Source organism: Taudactylus pleione, unplaced genomic scaffold (genome assembly GCF_031769625.1).
Source record: "Taudactylus pleione unplaced genomic scaffold, aTauple2 ptg000012l, whole genome shotgun sequence".
NCBI classification, from domain to species: Eukaryota; Metazoa; Chordata; class Amphibia; order Anura; family Myobatrachidae; genus Taudactylus; species Taudactylus pleione.
This window is the reverse complement of record NW_028284415.1, coordinates 12,619,976-12,640,625: the sequence shown is the minus strand read 5'-3', so window position 1 is coordinate 12,640,625 and position 20,650 is coordinate 12,619,976. Positions and strand designations below refer to the sequence as shown.

The 20,650-nt window shown below is 41.0% G+C and overlaps 1 protein-coding gene across 2 annotated transcripts in view; it reads right to left on the bottom strand.

Moving 5' to 3' along the window:
* TBCD (tubulin folding cofactor D) overlaps nucleotides 1–20,650 on the bottom strand; it is a 376,677-nt gene that overhangs the window by 279,340 nt on the left and 76,687 nt on the right. For both annotated transcript variants that reach the window (XM_088468636.1, XM_088468637.1), the window contains exons 9-11: nucleotides 10,711–10,756; nucleotides 8,461–8,593; nucleotides 3,132–3,268 (exon numbers count right to left, since the gene is read on the bottom strand). In XM_088468636.1, the coding sequence (XP_088324762.1) occupies nucleotides 3,132–3,268; nucleotides 8,461–8,593; nucleotides 10,711–10,756 (316 nt within the window). The remainder of the gene's footprint in view (nucleotides 1–3,131; nucleotides 3,269–8,460; nucleotides 8,594–10,710; nucleotides 10,757–20,650) is intronic.

The following is a 20,650-nucleotide window of genomic DNA, read 5'->3' as shown; positions in this document are numbered from 1 at the left end:
TGACTGTTGAAGTACAACAGGATGAGGATACTGGTGTAGCTGGCGCTGAGGAGGAAGTTGGCGAGGAGGATTCTGATGGTGATGTGGTTTGTTTAAATCAGGCTCCGGGGGAGACAGTTGTTGTCCGTGGGATGAAAAAGCCCATCACGGTCATGCCTGGGCAGAAGACCAAACATTCCACCTCTTTGGTCTGGCAATATTTCTATCCAAATCCGGACAACAACTGTCTTGCCATATATACCATATGTAAAGGTGAAATAAGTAGGGGTAGGTACATTAACCACCTAGGAGCATCCTCCCTTATACGTCACCTGCAGCGCGTTCATAAAAAGTTACTGTCAAGTTCAGAAACAAGTGAAACAGGGGCGACTAAGGACTATATGACTGTGACAGCCAACTGGGTAGATGTATCACCTTACGCAGCAACAGCAGCAGCGTCACCAGTAGCAGCATCTCAGAAACGCCAGCTCGTTCCAAGGCAGGCTACGCTGTGTATCACCGGTTTCAGTAAGAGGCACACCGCCGACAACCTCTTAGAGAAACTGAGGGAAATCATCGCCCAGTGGCTTACTCCACTTAGACTCTCCTGGGGATTTGTGATATCTGACAACGCCACCAATATTGTGCGGGCATTACATCTGGGCAAATTCCAGCACGTCCCATGTTTTGCTCACACAATAAACTTGGTGGTGCCGAATTTTCTGAAAAGCGACAGGGGCGTGCAGGAGACGCTTTGGGTGGCCCGAAAAATTTCTGGCCACATTCGCCATTCAGCGACTGCGTGCCGAAGACTGGAGCGCCAGCAAACACTCTTGAACCTGCCCCGCTATCACCTGAAGCAAGAGGTTGTGACGCGGTGGAACTCAACCCTCTATATGCTTCAGAGGATGGAGGAGCAGCAAAAGGCCATTCAAGCCTATACATCCACCTATGACATAGGCAAATGAGGGGGTATGCACCTGACTCAAGCGCGGTGGAGAATGATTTCCGTGTTGTGCAAGGTTCTCCAGCCCTTCGAACTTGCCACTTGAAGTCAGTTCAGACACTGCCAGCTTGAGTCAGGTCATTCCCCTCATCAGGCTTTTGCAGAAGCAGCTGGAGAAAGTGAAGGAGGAGCTAACACGGAGCGATTCCGCTCGGCATGTGGGATTTGTGGATGAAGCCCTTCATTCACTTTGCCAGGATTCCAGGGTGGTCAATCTGTTGAAATCAGACCACTACATTTTGGCCACCGTGCTCGATCCTAGGTTTAAAGCCTATGTGGTGTCTCTCTTTCCGGCCGACACAAGCCTGCAGAGGTGCAAAGACCTGCTGGTGAAAACACTGTCAGCTGAAGCGGAACGTGACACGTCAACAGCTCCTTCTTCAATTTCTCCCGCAACTTTGGCTGCCAAGAAAAAAGTTAGGTATCCTAAGCAACCCGCTGGCGGTGATGCAGGGCAGGCAGGACCAAGTTTGTGTACTCCGAAAGAGTGTTTAGTGCAGCCGGGAACCTCGTCAGCGAAAGGCGTAGGAGGTTGCTTCCACAAAATGTGGAGAAGATGATGTTCATAAAAATTAATTATCAACTCTTCCAGGGAGATCAGCCTCCAAAACGTACAGAGGGACCTGTGGTGGTGGATTCCAGCGGGGACGAATTAATACTCTGTGAGGATGAGGATGTACACAACACTGAAGAGGGTAAGGAATCGGTGGATGAGGAGGATGAGGACGACATCTTGCCTCCGTAGAGCCAGTTTGTGCAGGGACAGATTAATTGCCAGCTTGTTTTGTGGGGGCCCAAACGAAGCAATCATTTCAGCCACAGTCATGTGGCAGACCCTAGCGCTGAAATGATTGGTTTGTTAAAGTGTGCATGTCCTGTTTATAGTACAACATAAGAGTGGGTGGGAGGGCCCAAGGAAAATTACATCTTGCACCTCTTTTTTTTCTTTGCATTATCTACTGTTTGGGGCCTAGTTTTTCAAACTGCCATCCTGTCTGCCACTGCAGTGTCACTCCTAGATGGGCCACGTGTTTGTGCCGCCCACTCGTATCGCTTAACATAGTCATCCAGCTACCTCGGTGCAACCTTTTGGACATAAAAACACTATTGTGAGGTGTTCAGAATAGAAATGAGTGGAAATTAAGGTTATTGAGGTTAATAATAGCATAGGAGCAGAAAAACCCACAAATTCTGTGATTTTAGCGGTTTTTATGCTTTTTAAAAAAAAAAAAAAAAAATACAGATTCAAAACCCAGAACCCAAAACACGGAAGGGCGGTTTTGGCAAAAACCAATCCAGATCCAAAACACGAAGATAGATCCAGATACAAAACACGAAAAGTGGCCGGTGCACACCCCTAATAGTAACCTACCACAATGTCTTTGGAGTGTGGGAAGAAATCTGAACAACTGAGGAAACCCACACAAACACAGAGAGAACATACAAACTCCGCACATATAGGGCCCTGGTTGAAATCAAAGGCATGACCCTAGTGCTGTGAGGCAGCAATGATAACCAGATTTGCTTGTACTATAAACACTGAAATGAAAGGCTGTATTCCCTACACATACTGGTTCTGTCCACAGGGGTCAATTCAATTTGCTGCAAGTCCCCTCGTGGCGTGGGTAAGTACGGCTATACATCTGGAGTCGCAGATTTTTTCGCAGCCCTATTGGGCCAAAACATTCAGAAGCCGTTATTTTGTAGCTAGACCACTCAATCTTTGTTAGTCTATAACATACATTAGGACAGTGGTTCCCAAACTGTGCGGCGCGGCACCCTGGGGTGCCTCGGGACACTTGCAGTGGTGCCTCAGGTTGGTGATCCAGCACCAAATAAAATTCTTTATAGTTAATGTAATGTAATTAAGTGCACAAACCTGTCCACCACTATATATAACCAAACCTAAGGACGACAGGTAGCAATTTACTTCACTGTACTACTGTACTTCACTACATTTTTTTCCTGAATTTCTCAATAACAAACTTTTGGCTTAAGGGTGCCGAGAAAACATTGCTGATACACTAGGGCGCAGTGATTCAAAAAAGTTTGGGAACCACTGCATTAGGAACAAGATGTAGGTATAAATTACTAATATAAATGTACACAGAAAATATATATTCTCTGTTTCATTATGTGTACTTGCCTACTACATTCTCAATCTCTTCAGAGATATTGTATTCCTCTTCACCATCATCTGCAGAGGTAGTCACATTCGGGTTTTGAGTGTCCGAGGAAGACTGGAGCAAGTTTGCAGCCAAACATCTAGAGCCACGCTCATACCTGCATGACAACAGAAGGACATGACATATAAACACAAAGGTCTCCATACACAATGCCAATAATCCTACAATACTGACTAGAACATTATCTTAAGAACAATTCAAACTTTTTTAGTGCAAGGAATAACGTGTTACTAATAACAGACAGCGAAAATACATACAATCAGTGGTCTGGTCAGTACTCATTTACAATAGTGTTAGGGAAGAATACAAGACAGCAGCAAAAAGCTTGAAAGTGTTCATTTTCCTAATGGCTTAATGTTACAGAATTTGAGGTGTAAAAACAAAATATTTAGGCCCGTATTCAATTAGACGTGAAAAGTCGGAAACTGTACGCATGTTTGAGACGTGAATTCACGGCATGTGCACCCCCACGATTCGCCCTATTCAAATACAGAACAAGCAAAAACACAAATAGGTGAATACATAACAGGCGGAATGTACTGAATAGATTGATTCCCCCAATCTGTACCTCAAAATAAGAAAAACTGACACTGGAACTCATTACAGATGAGTATTATTAGCCCAACTATAAACGTACTTTGTGTCCTTAAGTTGCATTCAATGCTTTCTAGATGCATATTTGTAAAAGTGGTGAAGAATGATAGAAAACAGTATTTTTGGATGAAAATAAAAAGTGCAGTCAAATTTGGGGTACTTGAAAATGGGTGCTAGCATATTTTTGTGATTCAAAAGTGCACTTTTAAAAAATTTGAAAAATCCACCTGCTGCATGCACCTGCAATCCTAAAAACTCCTGACCCATCCTTACAGTCCCCCAAAGAAGCCTATTATGCAGCTTTCTATCCTTGTCCCCCACTTTTTTCATTTTCGCACATAAATTGACGTCTTTTTTTTTTTTTTTGACTGATTTGTCCTTTTGGGTGGGAGGGGGGGGAGAGAGTGCCCAGAGGGTTCCGAATCAATTCCCCACATTTGCACCCCAAAATAGGGAGATTTGAACCTTTTTCCACCTGCCATTCATTGGAGAAACTTTTCCGCCTGTTTCAGTGCATTGAGTTTCCGCTTAGGCAAATTGGTCCCGTAATTGAATTTGGAGATAAGACGCAAACAGGCTAAACTTTTTCACCAATCGCGGCTTTTTGCCTCTAATTGAATCCGGCCCTTTATTATCAACCATTCTATTTGCGGATTTACATGCGGTATTTAAATGTGATATACATGCTGCAGACATTAATGCAGATTGCAATGATCAGGAATCCCGCACCAATCAAATGTTGATGTAGCTTGGCAGCCATTACCAGCCCACATATTTAGTAATATGGGGTCAATTAGGTACAAAAATATACAAACTAGCCATACAAGTTGCAACTGGTCTTTTTATGCCAGGGGTGGGCAATAAGCGGCCCTCCAACTGCTGTGGGACTAAACAGCATGCCTGGCTACAGGTTTGCAATTATGGCATGGTAAAATTTTGTTAGGACATGCTGGGAAGTGTAGTTCAACAGCAGCTGGAGGGCTGTTATTGCCCATCCCTGCTCCATGCTATTAGCAGGTGTTTATAAAATGCATTTTAATTCGAGACAGCAACCAAAAATAAGTCACTTAGATGGTCATTTAAATGCACTCACAAGATCACCTAGGCAGCCTATAGCATGGAATCTGCACCTAGGCCCCTGGGGTTTTTTTTGTTGTTTTTTTTAATAACCAACACTTTCCATGTATATTTCCTGGAACCATTTCCCATTGTGTGAGGTGTACATCAAAAAGAAAGACATTGAGGTGGCCGAGCCCGTAAAAAAAGCCCCAAAAAGACTTTTTAAATGATGGATAGATCGTAATCCTTTATTAAACTGCACTTTCAGAGAAAAACACAAATCACACCAGGGGGCCAGTTAACGCAAAGGGGTTTCCTAGGACATGAAGAAAAAAAAAAAGGAGTAGTGTAGGCTGAAAGATGCCAGTAAAGATCAGCCGCCTATCAGTGACAGAGACCTCGGGGCAAGCACTGTCAGGGATCTAGTCCATTTAAAGGGGAATGGATTCTATAGCCAGTGGCTGACCATTTCTGCATTGTAAAGAGGTGAAGAATGCAGGCTGTGCGGGAACCTTTTTATCAGAGACGAGAAGCACAGGCATTAGTGGTGGGCGGCTTGCACATATCTTGTGCGGGAACAGCAGTTCCTTCTCATTTATACTTTGTGCTGCCAGAGGCCAATAACTGTAGTGCCGGACCCTGTAGAATGTTCATGTTAAGTTGTCAGGCCGGTTTCACCACTCTATTTACATTCATGCAACTTACTGTCATATTTCCCTGTCTCTGGAATTTATCTTCTGGGCGTCTAAAACATCTATGCCCATCCTCAATAAGCAGTGCTACACATATATAGAAATGTATATGCTATAAAAACATTGCAATCTCGGTAATGCTGAAATTACCAGACACTACAAAATAACTAACAAAATGAACCCTATGAAAGTGACAGGTGCAGTTTTAATCAGCCCTATTTTATTATAAAACTCCAAAATCTAGAATCTCTTTCTACTATGTAAGCAACTAAAACTGTCCTTGATGGAAGAGAAAGTATACCCCCTGTTTTGTCTTTTTAAGAAAGGTTAATTTTCACTTTATTGCTCCACAATATTCTGCATAAGCCATATTTCACACTAAGGGCCGTATTCAATTAGCTGCGATAAGTCCCGTACTTTTCGCATGCCGCACTTTGCCGACTTCGAGCCGTATCCAATTCCAAAGGACGCAAAACGTGTCCCGGCAAAACTCAAACAGGCGAAAAGTGCTGCCAGTTTTGGGGAAATCAGCCGGACACACCCCAAAAGATGCACTAACATTGGGGATGTCCCGATTAGACCCCCTGGAGCTATTTGGGGTACTTAAGTGCTTTCGATTGCCTCTATTAGGGGTATTGAATATGGGCGCGATAACATTGTTTTTGCGTTAATATTGCACTTATGACGTCATTATCGCAGGTTTTAGTTTTACACCGTATTCAATTTCAAAGACTTATCGCAGTTTTGAAAAGTCTTTGATAAAAAACGGTGATAACTTTTCACCATTGAATAGGTGCAGAAAAAAAGTGCAGAATTGGGGTTTAGGGGTGCAGGCTTAAAAAAAATAGCCTGCAGCCCTGGGAATGACATTTAAAAAAGAACTGTGTCAAAAAAAGTTTAAAAAAAAAATAGGGACACCCCAAAAAATTAATTTCAAAATTGGGGTGGAAAAAAAAAAAATGGGAAAAAATTGTTTAAAAATAGGGAAATAGGTTCAGGGCTATTCTGCAAGTATGCGGCAGGTGTTTTCTAGAATAGATTTATAGCGGCAGGTGCACAATTGCAGAATTTTTAAAAACTTACTTTAGGGACATCAAAATATGCTAGTACCCATTTTCATGTACCCCAAATTTGATGGGACCACTTAAAAAAACGAAAAAAAAAACCTAAGTGCTCTTCTGCATCACTTCTTCAATGTCGGGGAAAAAACACCTGCTGCGGCTATTTAAATCCCCGACTTTCATTTAAAGGCTATAACGGGGGTACCCATAGTGATCCCCGATGTTTTTACAACTTTAGGGGGGTCTTACAATTTTTTTTAAGGAAAAATTCGTAACTTTACGCAAATCCAACTTCGGAGGCTGCAGTTTTTGTTAATTTTATATTGAATACGGGGATAAGCGGGCGCGCGCCCGATACTTTAACGCAGGTAAAAACTCCGATATGAAACGTTAACTTCGACAGTGAAGTTAACGTTCCATATTGAATACCCCTCTGTAAATTGACTTTGCATAAGTGGTGAAGAATAGCATTTAGCAGGTTTTTTTGTGAAAATAACTAGTTCCAGTAAATTTGGGGTACATGAAAATGGGTGCGAGCCTGGTTAAAAAACGCAAAAGTGAAATGTTAAAAAGCATTAAAAACGCACCTTCAGCAAGGACCTGCAATCAAAAAAACAGCTCCCCCATACTTGCAGATTCCCCAAAACCTTATTTCGCTAATTTTTAGGTTTGTACCCCAACATTGTACTTTTACACCTCCTTTTTTCAAAGTGTTTTTTTGGGATGTTCCTCTTTTTTTTGACGCAGTTATCCTTTGGGGGTCTGTCCAAAGGGTGCAGAGTGGTTTACGCACCTTTGCACCCCAAAACTGCAATTATGCACTTTTTTCCGCCGGGTATTCGTAGGCGAACACTATACCATCACAAGGCTCTGACTAGGACTGTTATTCAGTGAATGGAGACGCAGATGGCGTAAGCTCCGGTGACTATTACAGGTCCTCTACTGTTCCCAGGAGCATCTGCTTGGCGCAGAACTACCGCTGCATGCTCCAAACCAAGCGCCCAGCCTCTACAGCTGGTCTGCCTAGTGCCTTTTCACCGGCCTTGAAAAGTCTTTGCAATTGAATATGGCGGAAAGTTTCCACCTGGCGAAATGACGTCATCGGCGATAGTTATTCGCAGATTACGGCTTTTCGCCGCTAACTGAATACGGCCCATAATCCCAATCATTTGTATATTTGCTTACAAAACAAATTCAGCACGGTAAACTTCTTGAAAAATATTTTAACAAAAAAAGTTTTCAATGTCCCTTTAATCCTCAAACTTCCCTCAGGATGTTATCCATTTTTCTGACATTCCAGAATGATTAATGAATGTTGTACTTGCAATCATAAACAAAATGAGGCAAATATATTGAAGCCAACGCAGAATGTACATGACTGGGTAAGCATTTAAGGTACTACATTCAAAATAAACCAATTTCTAACTGTAAATTGTAAGTGAATCCTATGACAAAGCATGCGTCCAGCGTCCATTTAGTGGCGAGAGAGACTGGGGGCAGCTCAGCAGCTGCCAGAAAACTGGGCTTGCCCCCAGAGTTACAAAAAATGGGGGTATGACACATGGTCAAGCCCCTAAAACGGCACACTCACGGGGGTGTGGCCTAGCGGACACAAGGCCTCGCCCCTTGCATGAGATGACCCGTATCTGTATCATAGAATGTTGGTAGGTATGCTACTATAGTATTTATATACTGTGTTAATACAACAAGTAACAAGTTGCTCCTTCATTCACTTAAAATGATCACTCTCTGCACCTTTCATGTTATATATTCCCATATACATCCAACTTGTAATACAAAATTGTGAATACATATTCTTAAGGACTAAAATGGTAGGAAACTACCAGTAGTAGTTGGTTAAGAGATCAGGTATTATTACTTACCTCCACTTGGCAACCTTGGTTTTAAGGAAAGTGAGTCCAAGACGCTGGACAAGCTTGATGCCCAGCTTGCGAAGGACAGTGTGGTTGCTGTCACGGAGCTTGCACTTATCAAGAGTGTCCAGTACAGTTGCAGCTACATTACAGAAAAGGTGCAAATCAACACTAGTTATACAGAATCATTTTATGAATGAGCAAACAAGCTCAGTCTGATGGGTTTTTTTTTATTTGCATCTAGATACTTGCGATTTTTAGTAAGTTCAATAAAAGGTTTGCTGACTTATAACTGGACTGTCTGTCCACACACAAACTATAGGGGTGACCAAATTTCTCAATGATCTTTTGAATGAAATCATATAATTTCAGATTATAAAGATTGTAACACATGTGGGCATAATTAAAAGATCTCCCCATATGAGATAAAATGGCGGAAGTGGGATTCAAAACAAATGTGAAAGTACCCATAATTGCAGCTGGTAGCAGGCAATTGGCCCAGTTTTGCAGAGTGGGAGCATATTTACTATGATGGCAGTTAAAGATCCAATACAAATGAATTTGGCCATATTCAGGCATAATGGAAAAGCTATAGTCAGAAGATAATTTCTATAGGCCCCTGTTTGCAAATAAGGGTTGTTTTGCTATTAAAAGCAAAACAAATTGGGCTTAAACACACATGAGAGAGGCAGCATTTTACAAGCCACTGCTTAACAAATAATCACCATACACTGAGGAACCATTGCACAGTGGATAAAAACCCTGTGTGATGAACCAAAGATTTCAAATTTAGATACATTGGTCCATTAGACTTTTCCAGTCTTCAGTAGTTTGCTGAAGGTGCTTCATATCTCAGATAAGACTCTTTTTCATTGGTGCAGAACATCTGTAAGTTCTTTACCCATTACTTGTTCTCTGAAAAAGGTCTTTTTTTTTATAACTCTGAAAATTTAATTTTTCAGTTTTTGCTAACCTAAACTTTTTTTTTTTTTTTCAACCTAGCAATTTACAGCTTACCCCTTCTGGATTTGAGTTCCTTAAATTTCAATAAAAACAGAGAAAAATGTGGGTGTTCTAAAACCTATGACTGGCAACAGTGAGTTCTGAGGTCATCCCTTCTAAATGAATTTGGAAAAGTGGCGTAGAACAAGGTTTAATAGTAAATTGCAACTATTATTACAGATATTAGAATTTACCTTGAGTTTGTTTTAATCTGTACCTGCAACCTTACACCTTTTGATATTCGTAGACCTCATGACTTCTAATAAGCTTATAAGTGACAAGAGGAGCTGAATTTTCTCCTATATAAAATGTTAGTCAATATTTTATATCTTAGGGTATTTGCCCTAGTACAAAAAAAAAAATTATATAATTTGAATTATATTATTGTAAATCCAAGATTTACATTGCAGGACTGGATTGTTACACTGTAATTAGTACACACATGATAATAGATAGAATAAATAATGCAGCTTTATATTAGTAAAATAAAATATTTGCTATCAATGGGGACTGTCTTGGTATATATTATTACTCTGACTTTTTATATAATCCAATTACTGTATGTTCATGTTTAAGAGTAAAAAAAAACCCAAGTAGAAACAGAACATAGCAGAAGCAGTGTGTTTTTCTGTGTAATTACGTTTTTCAACTATGAATAACAGAAGGTAGGAGAACAAAAGACATTGCAGTCAGAGAAAGGGGAGCTGGTTAGATAAACAGAAATTAAATGTGGAAGAGGTAAAGAGGGAGATGCTGAAGATAAGGGAGGCTGGGCGGGAAACAGGATCTGGTCAGGGAAATAATGGATGAGGAGAGGGAAAAGCAGGAGACAGAGAGGGAAAGATAGAACAATAGGAGGGAAAGACTGGGGGGAATATGGATGGAATAGAACATGGAAGTAAAATGTAGGTGACACAGAGGTATGTGGATCGTGTGGAGGCACAGAATATGGAAAATAAAAACAATGGATGGGGATGGTGATTGTAAATCTATATTAAATATAGGGCTAGGCTATAAGTAGAGAGCAAGGAGAGTTGAAGTCAGCAAGTCAGAGACAACACAAGAGATTTATGGTGTACAAAAAATAAATCTGAGTCAAGGCAGGAAAGGGGGTAAATAAGTTTAGTTTTAGTCAGGTTTGAATCTAGTACTAAAACAATGAAGAGTAAGGGGACTATTGCAATAAAGAGACTAAAATATTGTAATGAGTCATATAAAATCAGTGCTAAATTCTTAAACATTTTATAGGCCTCTCACCATATGGCAAACAGTCCTCTCTTTTCCCGTGTTTGAAAAGCTGGGCCTAGAAATGAAAATATATTTGTTAAACACATTCTTGGTCTCTTACACATATAAAAAAGGTAACATAATAGAAGGTATCTGCTGATAGCTAAGAGTTTTCTAAATAAATTCCCACTATCGTTTGAGTCTCCCGTATTCAAAATGCTTGGGACCAGGGGTATTTTGGATATGGGAATATTCTGTATTTTGGAATATTTGCATACCATAATGAGATATCCTGGAAATGGGACCCAAATCTAAACACAGAATACATTTATGTTTTATATACACCCAGCCGACAGGTTGTTTTATACAATATTTTCAATAATTTTTTGGCTCAAACAAAGTTTGTGTACATACATGAAATTCATTTATGTTTCATATACACCTTATACACACAGCCTGACTCTAATTTTGTACCATATTTTTAATACTTTTGTGTCTAAAACAAAGTTTGTGTACATTCTACCATCAAAAAGCAAAGGTGTCTATCTCACACATGCAAAAAATATTCTGTATTTTGGAATATTTGTATATGGGAGACACAACCTGTATTACTAATCAGCTCTTTTAGATGAGGAGTAAGGGATTGTTAAGTGGCATCATATAGTGTCACTGACACTCCTATGGTATTTTACCATTCCCCTCTCAGCGCTGGAGATATTTTTCTATTATCTTAGTTCTATATCCTGGGGTTCCGTTGGGAAACCCCTCTCTTTCCTAAGGCTGTAGAGAGAGGAATCCTTTTTGGCGCCATCCATATATAATTTTTTTTACATATTGAATAGGATCATAAAGAAATTAGGATGCACCCTAGGTAAATACCCTAGGGTTTTACTGTAATCATTTTTCAGGTCAGATCTGACCAGATGTTCCCATTCCTCATCAGCCTGCACACATAGTAGCACCAGTTAGCATTATTGAAATGTGCTATTTTTTTTTTGTTCCTACATATGTGCACAACAGTTTGTGTAATTCACTTTTATATGAAACGGATTTCATAAATCCAACTGAATTAGATTTCAACTCAGATATTTACAACAGATCCTAATAAAAGTATTTTCTACATGTCACACTCCACACATTTGTTGGAAAAGCACATTTACCAATCAAACCTATTAGTCCACAGCAATCATCCATATTATCAATTTGAATAGTAAAACACAAATTAGGATAAAGGTACAGGTGGTAATTGCAACTTCGGTCCATTACTTGACGTCCATTAATCAAGCATCAGCACTGAGTAAGGACAGGGCAGAATCATTGATAAAAATCTATATTTTAAAGAGACGTCCATAGTGTGATCTCGTGTAAATACGAACTCTAATGAAGGTTATGACCTCACTGGTCTCAATTGCTGTGTGAAAACGTTGCAGTGGAAATCTGCACACAAAACATCAAATAACTTTCATCTTCAGCAACTATGACAATGAAAGCAAATGTATGAGATCTATTTATATACTTTGGGCAATATTAGTAAATACTCATCACCGTCTCCATCATATCGAAGGAACGAAGCAGCATTAGCAGACATAATACCTGCTGCATAGATGGCCTCATTATTTGCATACCAAAGGCTTTATGGCTGCGGCATAGTGGGATGAACTGACTTAATTTGCGGTTAGATATGTAATTAAGCATATCTTGGCAAGATGCCACACAATGCTTGCTTTGCAAGTGTTAATATAATGCAATGTTACTTGTCCCCCTTCTTTATAACTATGGAGATGAATAAGCAGGAATAAACAGCACTGGAATTTTCAGCCTACATTCATGTGAGTGCAATGCATTCCAAAACTAATAATACAAATTATGATGTGATTAAAGAAAAAGAAACAAAAATGTGTCTGATACAAAGAATGTGCAAATAAAAGTCTGGTCTAATGGTTGGTTATCTCCAACCGTGACTACTGCTGCCGCCATCTTCCTCACCTGTTACGGTAGAAAGGGCTTAAGGTGCATATCCACTACACGAGGGTAGAACGACTATACGATTACAACATCGCAATTGTTCAATCGTTCATCATACTGTGCAGTGGATTATGTGCCCTCACTGAACGATATGTCATTCAGTGTGGGCACCCTCAGCCATCCCCGAGCATGCACAATCTGACGATCTGATCAGGTTGGCCTGCATTTCATGACAGATGCCGACAATGACCAGCGGGAGTGCGCATCGCTGGTCGTTGCCGGCATAATTACTGCACGATTAAAGAACGATTGAACGATAACTATGTCGTAATCGTTCAATCGTTCATTTTAATCGTGTAGTGGATATGCGACTTTACTATGCCACTCTCTCAGCAAAGATGGTCTTAATACCATCAGTAACCTGCCATTATTGCCCATTCCATCTGGTGCTACTTAATTACCGAAATGAACCAACTGTGGCAACTGCACATCGACATACTGTACAAGGGATGTGCAATAAGTTTCCGGATGCACAGAAAGTATTATATTTACAAACAAAGTGAACATTACATTTTTTCAAAGTATTCGCCAGTGGAGTCAAAGCAAAGTTGCATGCGTTCAAACCACTTAGTGAAGCAGCTGGACCAGTTCAAAGCAGGTATGTCTTCTACATGCTGGATGAAGGTCTCCACTGCAGCTTCTGGTGACTCAAACGAATCCCAAACATCTTGCGCTTGATTTGCGGGAACGCAATGAAGTTGCAGGGGGCCAGGTCTGGACTTTATGGTGGATGACCAATCTCCTGGATGCATTAATGGGACAGAAAATCCACCACTTTCCTGGACTTGTGGCCAGGTGCATTGATGTGATGAAGAAGGGTACCACGAACGTGAGTTCTTGGATGGGACCTGGAAATGGCTTCCAGCATTTGCGGCAGGCATTAGTTGGCATACCAATCCCCAGTGACGCTGCTACATGAGTGGTACGGTAGCTACATGACTAGTCTTGAGCACAAAAACCGCCACCATCTGCTTTGCCACGCTGCAATCACATTGGAACTTCTGTGGTGGCGCTCCTCCAACTGAGGTCCACTGGGCCGAAAATGGTAGATCCAGGATTCATTGCCACTAATGATTTCCCAGACAGCGTTTAAACGACTGCCATCAAACCTGGCCAGCATGTTGCATCTCCAAGTCACCCGAGTCTCCTTCTGCTCTCGAGTCAGCTGATGGGGCATACAAAAACCTTGCTTAGTCCAAGCTTTTCATGGAGTATCGAGCATATGGATCTACTTCTCTTCCTGGGCCACTGTCACCCTAGCGGCCACTTCAACTATAACCTGCACAGCAGCAATGTTATCCTCAGTGATGGCTGACACAGGTCGGCCACAGCGCTGCTAGTCTTCCAGCGACAATCTCCTGCACAGAAATTCTGCAAACCTCTCAAACACAATGGTTCGGGAAGGTGTTGCAGACCACTATTGTAGTCGTAGAAGATCATGGCTCCCCCACTGGCCTTTGTTGAGCTCCATAGCAAGTTTCTGGAAGGAAGTGAACAAGCTAACTTCTTTGGTGTGCAGTAATGCTTATTTACAATTCTGTCCTGAAATTTCACAAGAACTTTAGTCAGAGATTACAGTTCACAGCCAGACAGTCAGATTCTGTCTACTCTACCTATGCACTGCACATCCAGAAACTTATTGCACATCCCTCGAGTAGTCAACGCCACCACTAGGCTCTTTCTCCTGCACCTGGAACCACTTATTTCAGGGACACGGGTGTAGCTGCTACAGCACCTCTTTGCTGGTAATGGTGTCTGGATCCTCCTGACCGCTTACTTTGGTTCAGGAATGCTGGGTAGAGTTCTTTTGAGCCGTTCGATAGAGGGCCAATGAGGCATGCTTTTTCCAACTTTAAACCGTATTCAATTAGAAGCGAATAGCAGTTTTACGTGAAAAAGTATCGCCGATTGCTTATTTTTGCCAGGTTGGAACCTGTCTCCATATTCAATTCCAGCCAATTTTCGCCTAGGTGGAAAGTCAATATAATGTAATAGGCAAAAAAGATTAGCCTCTGAATAGCAGGTGAAAAGAAGTGCAACATTTTTATTTTGGGGTGCAAAGGTGGGGAAACCTATCAGAACCCTTGGGACAGCCCCCCAAAGGACAACTGTGTCAAAAAATGCAGAGGGAAAACTTAAAAACACCACAAAAAAAGTACTTTCATTTTGGGGGCAAAAAAGCACAAAGTGGGGGGACAAGTATGAAAACTAGCAAAATAGACTTCTTGGAGTCTGCAAGGATGGTTCAGGTGTTTTTATGATTGCGGGTGCTTGCAACAGGGGCGTTTTTCAAAACTTAATTTTACAGACTTTAAAATATGCTAGCACCCATTTTCAAGTATCCCAAATTTGACAGGTTACTTATTTTCATCAAAAAATACTGCTTAATGCCATTCTTCACCACTTGTGCAAATAAGCTAATAAGAAGCTATTGAAACAACTTACTCTGTTAAAAACTCAGTGGCAGTCCATTATATGTTTTATATTGCAGTGGCAAGAATATTAGAGAGAGAGATATATACAGTCAGGTGCATAAATATTGGGACATTGACAGAATTGTCATATTTGGTCCTCTATTCACCACCACAATGGCTTTTTAAAATATGCAAAAATTTACATTATACAACAATATAAACATTACAATGAAAACAAAAAAATAGTACATAAAGCATAAATCTTATGTGGATAATAAGAAGTGAAATCACACACATCATGTGTACGATATATCAATCATCGCATGCATGTCAAACAACAAATAAAGTATTATGGTACATATACACATGGTAAAGACATTCTGCACAGCATTATACAAATATAATTATTATTGTTAAATTAATATAACAGCTTAAGACTGGGTAGTAGACAGGCTGGGTGCCAACAACCTTGAACGACTATATGGAGAATCGAGCCATCTTCCCCAGGTATCATAATACTTCTGTACAGAGCCTCTAGCTGTATAAACATACTTTTCATGTGCAGCAACCGCCCCAACCAAAGATAACCAGGTTTCCATATTTGGCCCAGTGGTTGCCATCCAATCCCTTGCTATGCAGACCTTGGCAAGCGTACAGAGATTAATAGTGTAACGTAAGGCATGTTTGTCGATTACGTCTGTATCTATCACCGCCAGAATGCATGCCATGGGGGTAAGAATATCCTGAGGTATACCCGTAGAGACAATAACACGGGATACCCCATGCTAAAAGGAATATACCAAGGGACATGACCATATTAGATGCCAAAAGTTCCCCTCATCTGAATTACATTTAGGACACTTTGAATCCGTCCAGCCCCCTATTCTCGAGTGGGTGTCATATATACTCTATGTATTATGAAATAGTGTATCTACTGATATCTGACAGACGTTGTGGCAATACGAAGGCTGAATCCCATTGCTGTTTCAATGATTACAAATCAGACCTATGATGCTTGTTCAAAAGATAAGAGTATATCATAGATATTAAGTGACTAGAACTAGCAGACTGCAATAAGGTTTTAATGGGAGACTCCTGTAACGACAGAGGAACTTTAGAGAACTGAGCATTAACAGCATGTCTAAGCTGAAGATATCTATAGAAGAATTGGTTGGGGATGTTAAACTCTAGCCGCAGTTGAAGGAAGGTCTTTAGAGTGTCTGCCTGAATTATCTGTCCAATAGACACTACACCCCACTGACCCCAGGCTTCTCCAACCTGAAGAGCTGAAAGCTCCCTAAAGCAATTAGCATGAGCAAGAGGAGTATCTGGATCAATGCCCTCCGCTTGTAGCAGACGTGAGACAAGTCTCCAAATCATGATGGCCTGCCTAATTATGGGCATCCTAATTATATGTATATTGTCACTCAATATTAGTCGCAATGTTGACAAACCTGTTTTAGAATGAGCCATTACCTGGGCATGCAAGGAATTATCAGTTTGATCATTAATCCATTCCCATATATGCATTAATTGTGCCGCAAAATAATAAAATTTAAAAAGGGGTAATGCCAAGCCTCCAACATCACGAGGTCTAGTTAAAGTATCCAATTTGGTCCTGACCCTTTTGTTGGCCCAGATCAGTGAAGATAAGAGGCCATCTATCTGTTTAAAAAATTTCTGTGGGATATAGACCGGAGAATGATAGAAAGTATACAGGAGTTTAGGTTGGAGAACCATTTTAACAAGATTTACTCTTCCCATTACCGTTAGTGGCAGTTTACTCCAAATTGGGACACGGGACTTAAGATATTCAATTTGCGGCAACACATTCAGTGGCAGATAATGTTGAGGGATATTGGAGATCCATATTCCTAAATATTTAAACAAGTTTACCCATTTTAGAGGAAGATTAATAATAGGAACAGTGGGACAAGTCCCCCTGAAGGGTAAGATACAAGATTTATCCCAGTTAATCAATAAACCGGAGTATTTCCCAAATAACTCAATAACCTCAAGAGCCTTAGGCATAGAAGTAACATATTGCGTGATAAATAATAGTATGTCATCCGCATACAGTGCAATCTTATCTACCCTTGATCCTAGCTGAAACCCATGAATATCAGAATGAGCTCTAATCACGCAAGCCAAGGGCTCAATGGCCATAGCAAAGAGAATGGGTGACAGGGGACATCCCTGCCTCGTTCCCCTATGGAGTGAAAATGATGTGGAAATAAATCCGTTCACTGACACTCTCGCCACAGGGTCCATATATAACAACTTTACCCACTTAATATATCCTGGGCCAATACCAAAACATTCCATGGTCTCCCAAAGAAATATCCACTCAATTGAATCGAACGCCTTAGCGGCATCTAGTGAGACAATAATAGAGGTTTGTGGATCCCCACGTTTTATCTGCAAGTGTGTGAATAACCGCCGTAGATTTACTGCCATGGACTTACCGGCCATAAAGCCTGTCTGATCAGGATGAATCAGTTGGGTTATGACCCGGTTAATCCTGGAGGCCAATATTTTTGCCAAGATTTTTACATCTGTAGGGAGAAGTGATATAGGTCTATATGAGTCAGTCCTAGTGGTATCTTTGCCTGATTTAGGTAAGACAATTATCAGTGCCTCAGACATAGAATTTGGCAGCATATTGTTTATGTAGAGTTGATTAAAGAGCTCTAGTAATTGAGGAGCAAATATGTTTTTATGTTTTTTGTAAACCTGAAGGAGGATCCCATCTAAGCCAGGGGCTTTACCATTTGGAAACGAGTTTAGGGCCAACTCTATTTCCTCTAGTGACAGTGGAGAGTCAAGATAGTCCCTTGCCTCCGAGGAGAGTGTCGGGAGCGGTACAGTAGACAAAAATTCACGCACCTCCGGTTGGGTATAAACCAACCTAGATTTGTATAGGTCATGGTAATAATTAACGAATTGCCCCACAATATCTGGTGTATGCACATATTCAACGCTGCCTGACCCAACTAATTTTACCACTGTATTGGATGACTTTTGTTCGATGCGAGCCAAGTTAGCTAGATAAGAACCAGGTCTATCACCCGATGCATATTGCAAATGTCAGAATCTTGTATTGTGCCTTGTCCATCAGACAATCCTTCCATAATTTTTGGGCATCCCGCCATGCTTTTTTATTTAAATCTGACCCATCAGCGATATAGTCTAACTCCAAAGACTTACAAGACGCCTCCAGATCCATTTCAGCTTTTTTATATGAAGATTTCAACCCAGCCACCCTACGAATTAAAGAACCTCTTAAGTATGACTTAAAGGCAGTACCACTATTCAATTAAAGAAATTCTTTCCACTCCGCCTCCAACTCTGCTCCTGAACCCATGCGTGATAACCAGAACTGATTGAATTTCCAAAAGTATTGACCCCTCTGTCCCTCTAAATCTATACTGATTGATATTGGGGAATGGTCAGAGATTCCCCTAGTCTCATATGTTATCTTGTGTATTCTAGGTATTAAATCCGGTGTAGCTAAGGCCAGATCTATCCTGGAAAAAGAGGAATGTGTGTAAGAGAAACAGGAATATTGTCTCACAAAGGGATACCTCAACCTCCAGGCATCCACCAGGCCCATTCCCTTAATCATACTCGAAAATCCAGTTCCCCTGCCCTGTGTTACTGAAGTAGTCATTCTATGTCTATCTAGTGTAGGGTCTAATATGTTATTAAAATCCCCCACGCATAGAGTGGGTGTACCCGGGAAAAGGGCCAAAAATTCAGCGACCTTCTTGAGAAGATCGTGAGAGTACGGTGGTGGAATATAGACTGCCAATAATAATAAGGACATAGAATTAATTTTACATTTTAAGAATACATATCTACCCCAGGCATCACACTGCACCTTTTCTAATGAGAACTGGACAGATTTACGTACTAAAATAGACACACCCCTTGATGCTGAGGTATGTGAAGAGTGATATGTCCATCCTATCCACGGCTTCCTCAGCGACAATAATTTCCCACCAGTCAAGTGAGTCTCCATTAGACATATTATATCTGAAGCATATTTTTTTACCTGACTGAACACCAACGATCTCTTAACCTTATTGTTTAAGCCCCTCACGTTCCATGTAAGAATATTAACAGTCTGTGAAGCTGTCATTTGAAGTAACTGTGGCAATATTTAAACAACCATGAGAGCATATGGAAAGCGCGTACATGACACCACACACAATAAAAGAAAAACACTATATTTAAAAAGAAAAGAAAAAAAGACAAACTATCCCATACAACTGGTATGAGTCCAGACCCTATAACTCTCCCCACCCTGTATACCACACCCAACCTAGGCATACCTTGTACCTGAACCCCTTTCCCACACTATTAAACTAAACTAGGCAATACAATAAAATAAATTGCCTTACTTACTCAAACTATGTGGAGCAAAGTATATAATGACTAAAGAACAAACACATGGAGGCCTCCGTACATGGAGTTTTCCACCGGGAACACAGACACGTCTTTAGAAAATGCAGTAAAACTTATCTGGCAGCTATCCAAGAACAATACCGGTCTCGCAGAGAAGGAAACACCATAACAGAAATACATTATACAGTATTCTTGCAATTACATATAATTGATATATCACAAGGAAAAAGATGAGAAAAAGATGAGAAAAAGAACAAAAAACAAAACAGGATATCAATCATTAACCAGCGCTTCCCTGGCTGGTCTGCGGCGATCCAGCCACAGTGCAGCTTCCCTCGGAGTCGTAAAGAATTTGGTCTCCCCATCAGCGATAACTCGAAGCTTAGACGGGTATAGCATGGCGTATGAAATATTTAGATCGGGAGAAATAGAGCCCTATCTTTTTGTATTTCAATTGCGAAATACGGAAATACGGAGACACAAGTCCCGTTCCATTGTAATGGACCGTTAGTACGGGCCAGTCTGAGGACAGAGTCCCGATCACGGAAATGTAAGAACTTCGCTACGAGAGTACGTGGTGGCGCCCCAGGTGGTAGGGGTCTAGAAGGCACTCGATGAGCTCTCTCAATTGTAAAATAAGATGAGAAAGAGGTAGAATCAAATGCATCGCACAACCATTTTTCCAGGAATTTTTTAGGATTAGTTCCCTCCTCCTTCTCTGGCAAACCCACGAATCGAACATTATTGCGCCTTAGGCGTCCCTCCATGTCAGACATTTTCCTCTGTATGGAGATAATCTGGGAATCCATAGAGTTAACACGGACGCTTAAAGGTGTCACCTTATCCTCCAAAGTGGAAGTCCCTGTCTCCACCTCACCAACTCTCTCACGCACACATTGTAGGTCATGGTGCATAATTGAAAGATCGGACTGTACTTTCCCAATCTTCTCTGATAACCTAGTCTCACAAGCTGTCACTGCCTCAAGGACACGTTGAAGTGCAGTGTCACAGGACGCAGCCGAGGTTAGTGACTCCGCAGGGGATGTAGGAGGGGAATCACCACGCTGTGCCGCAGAAGTGGACTGGGCCGGAGGTATTCTGGAGAACTTCTCCAGCTTAGCTAC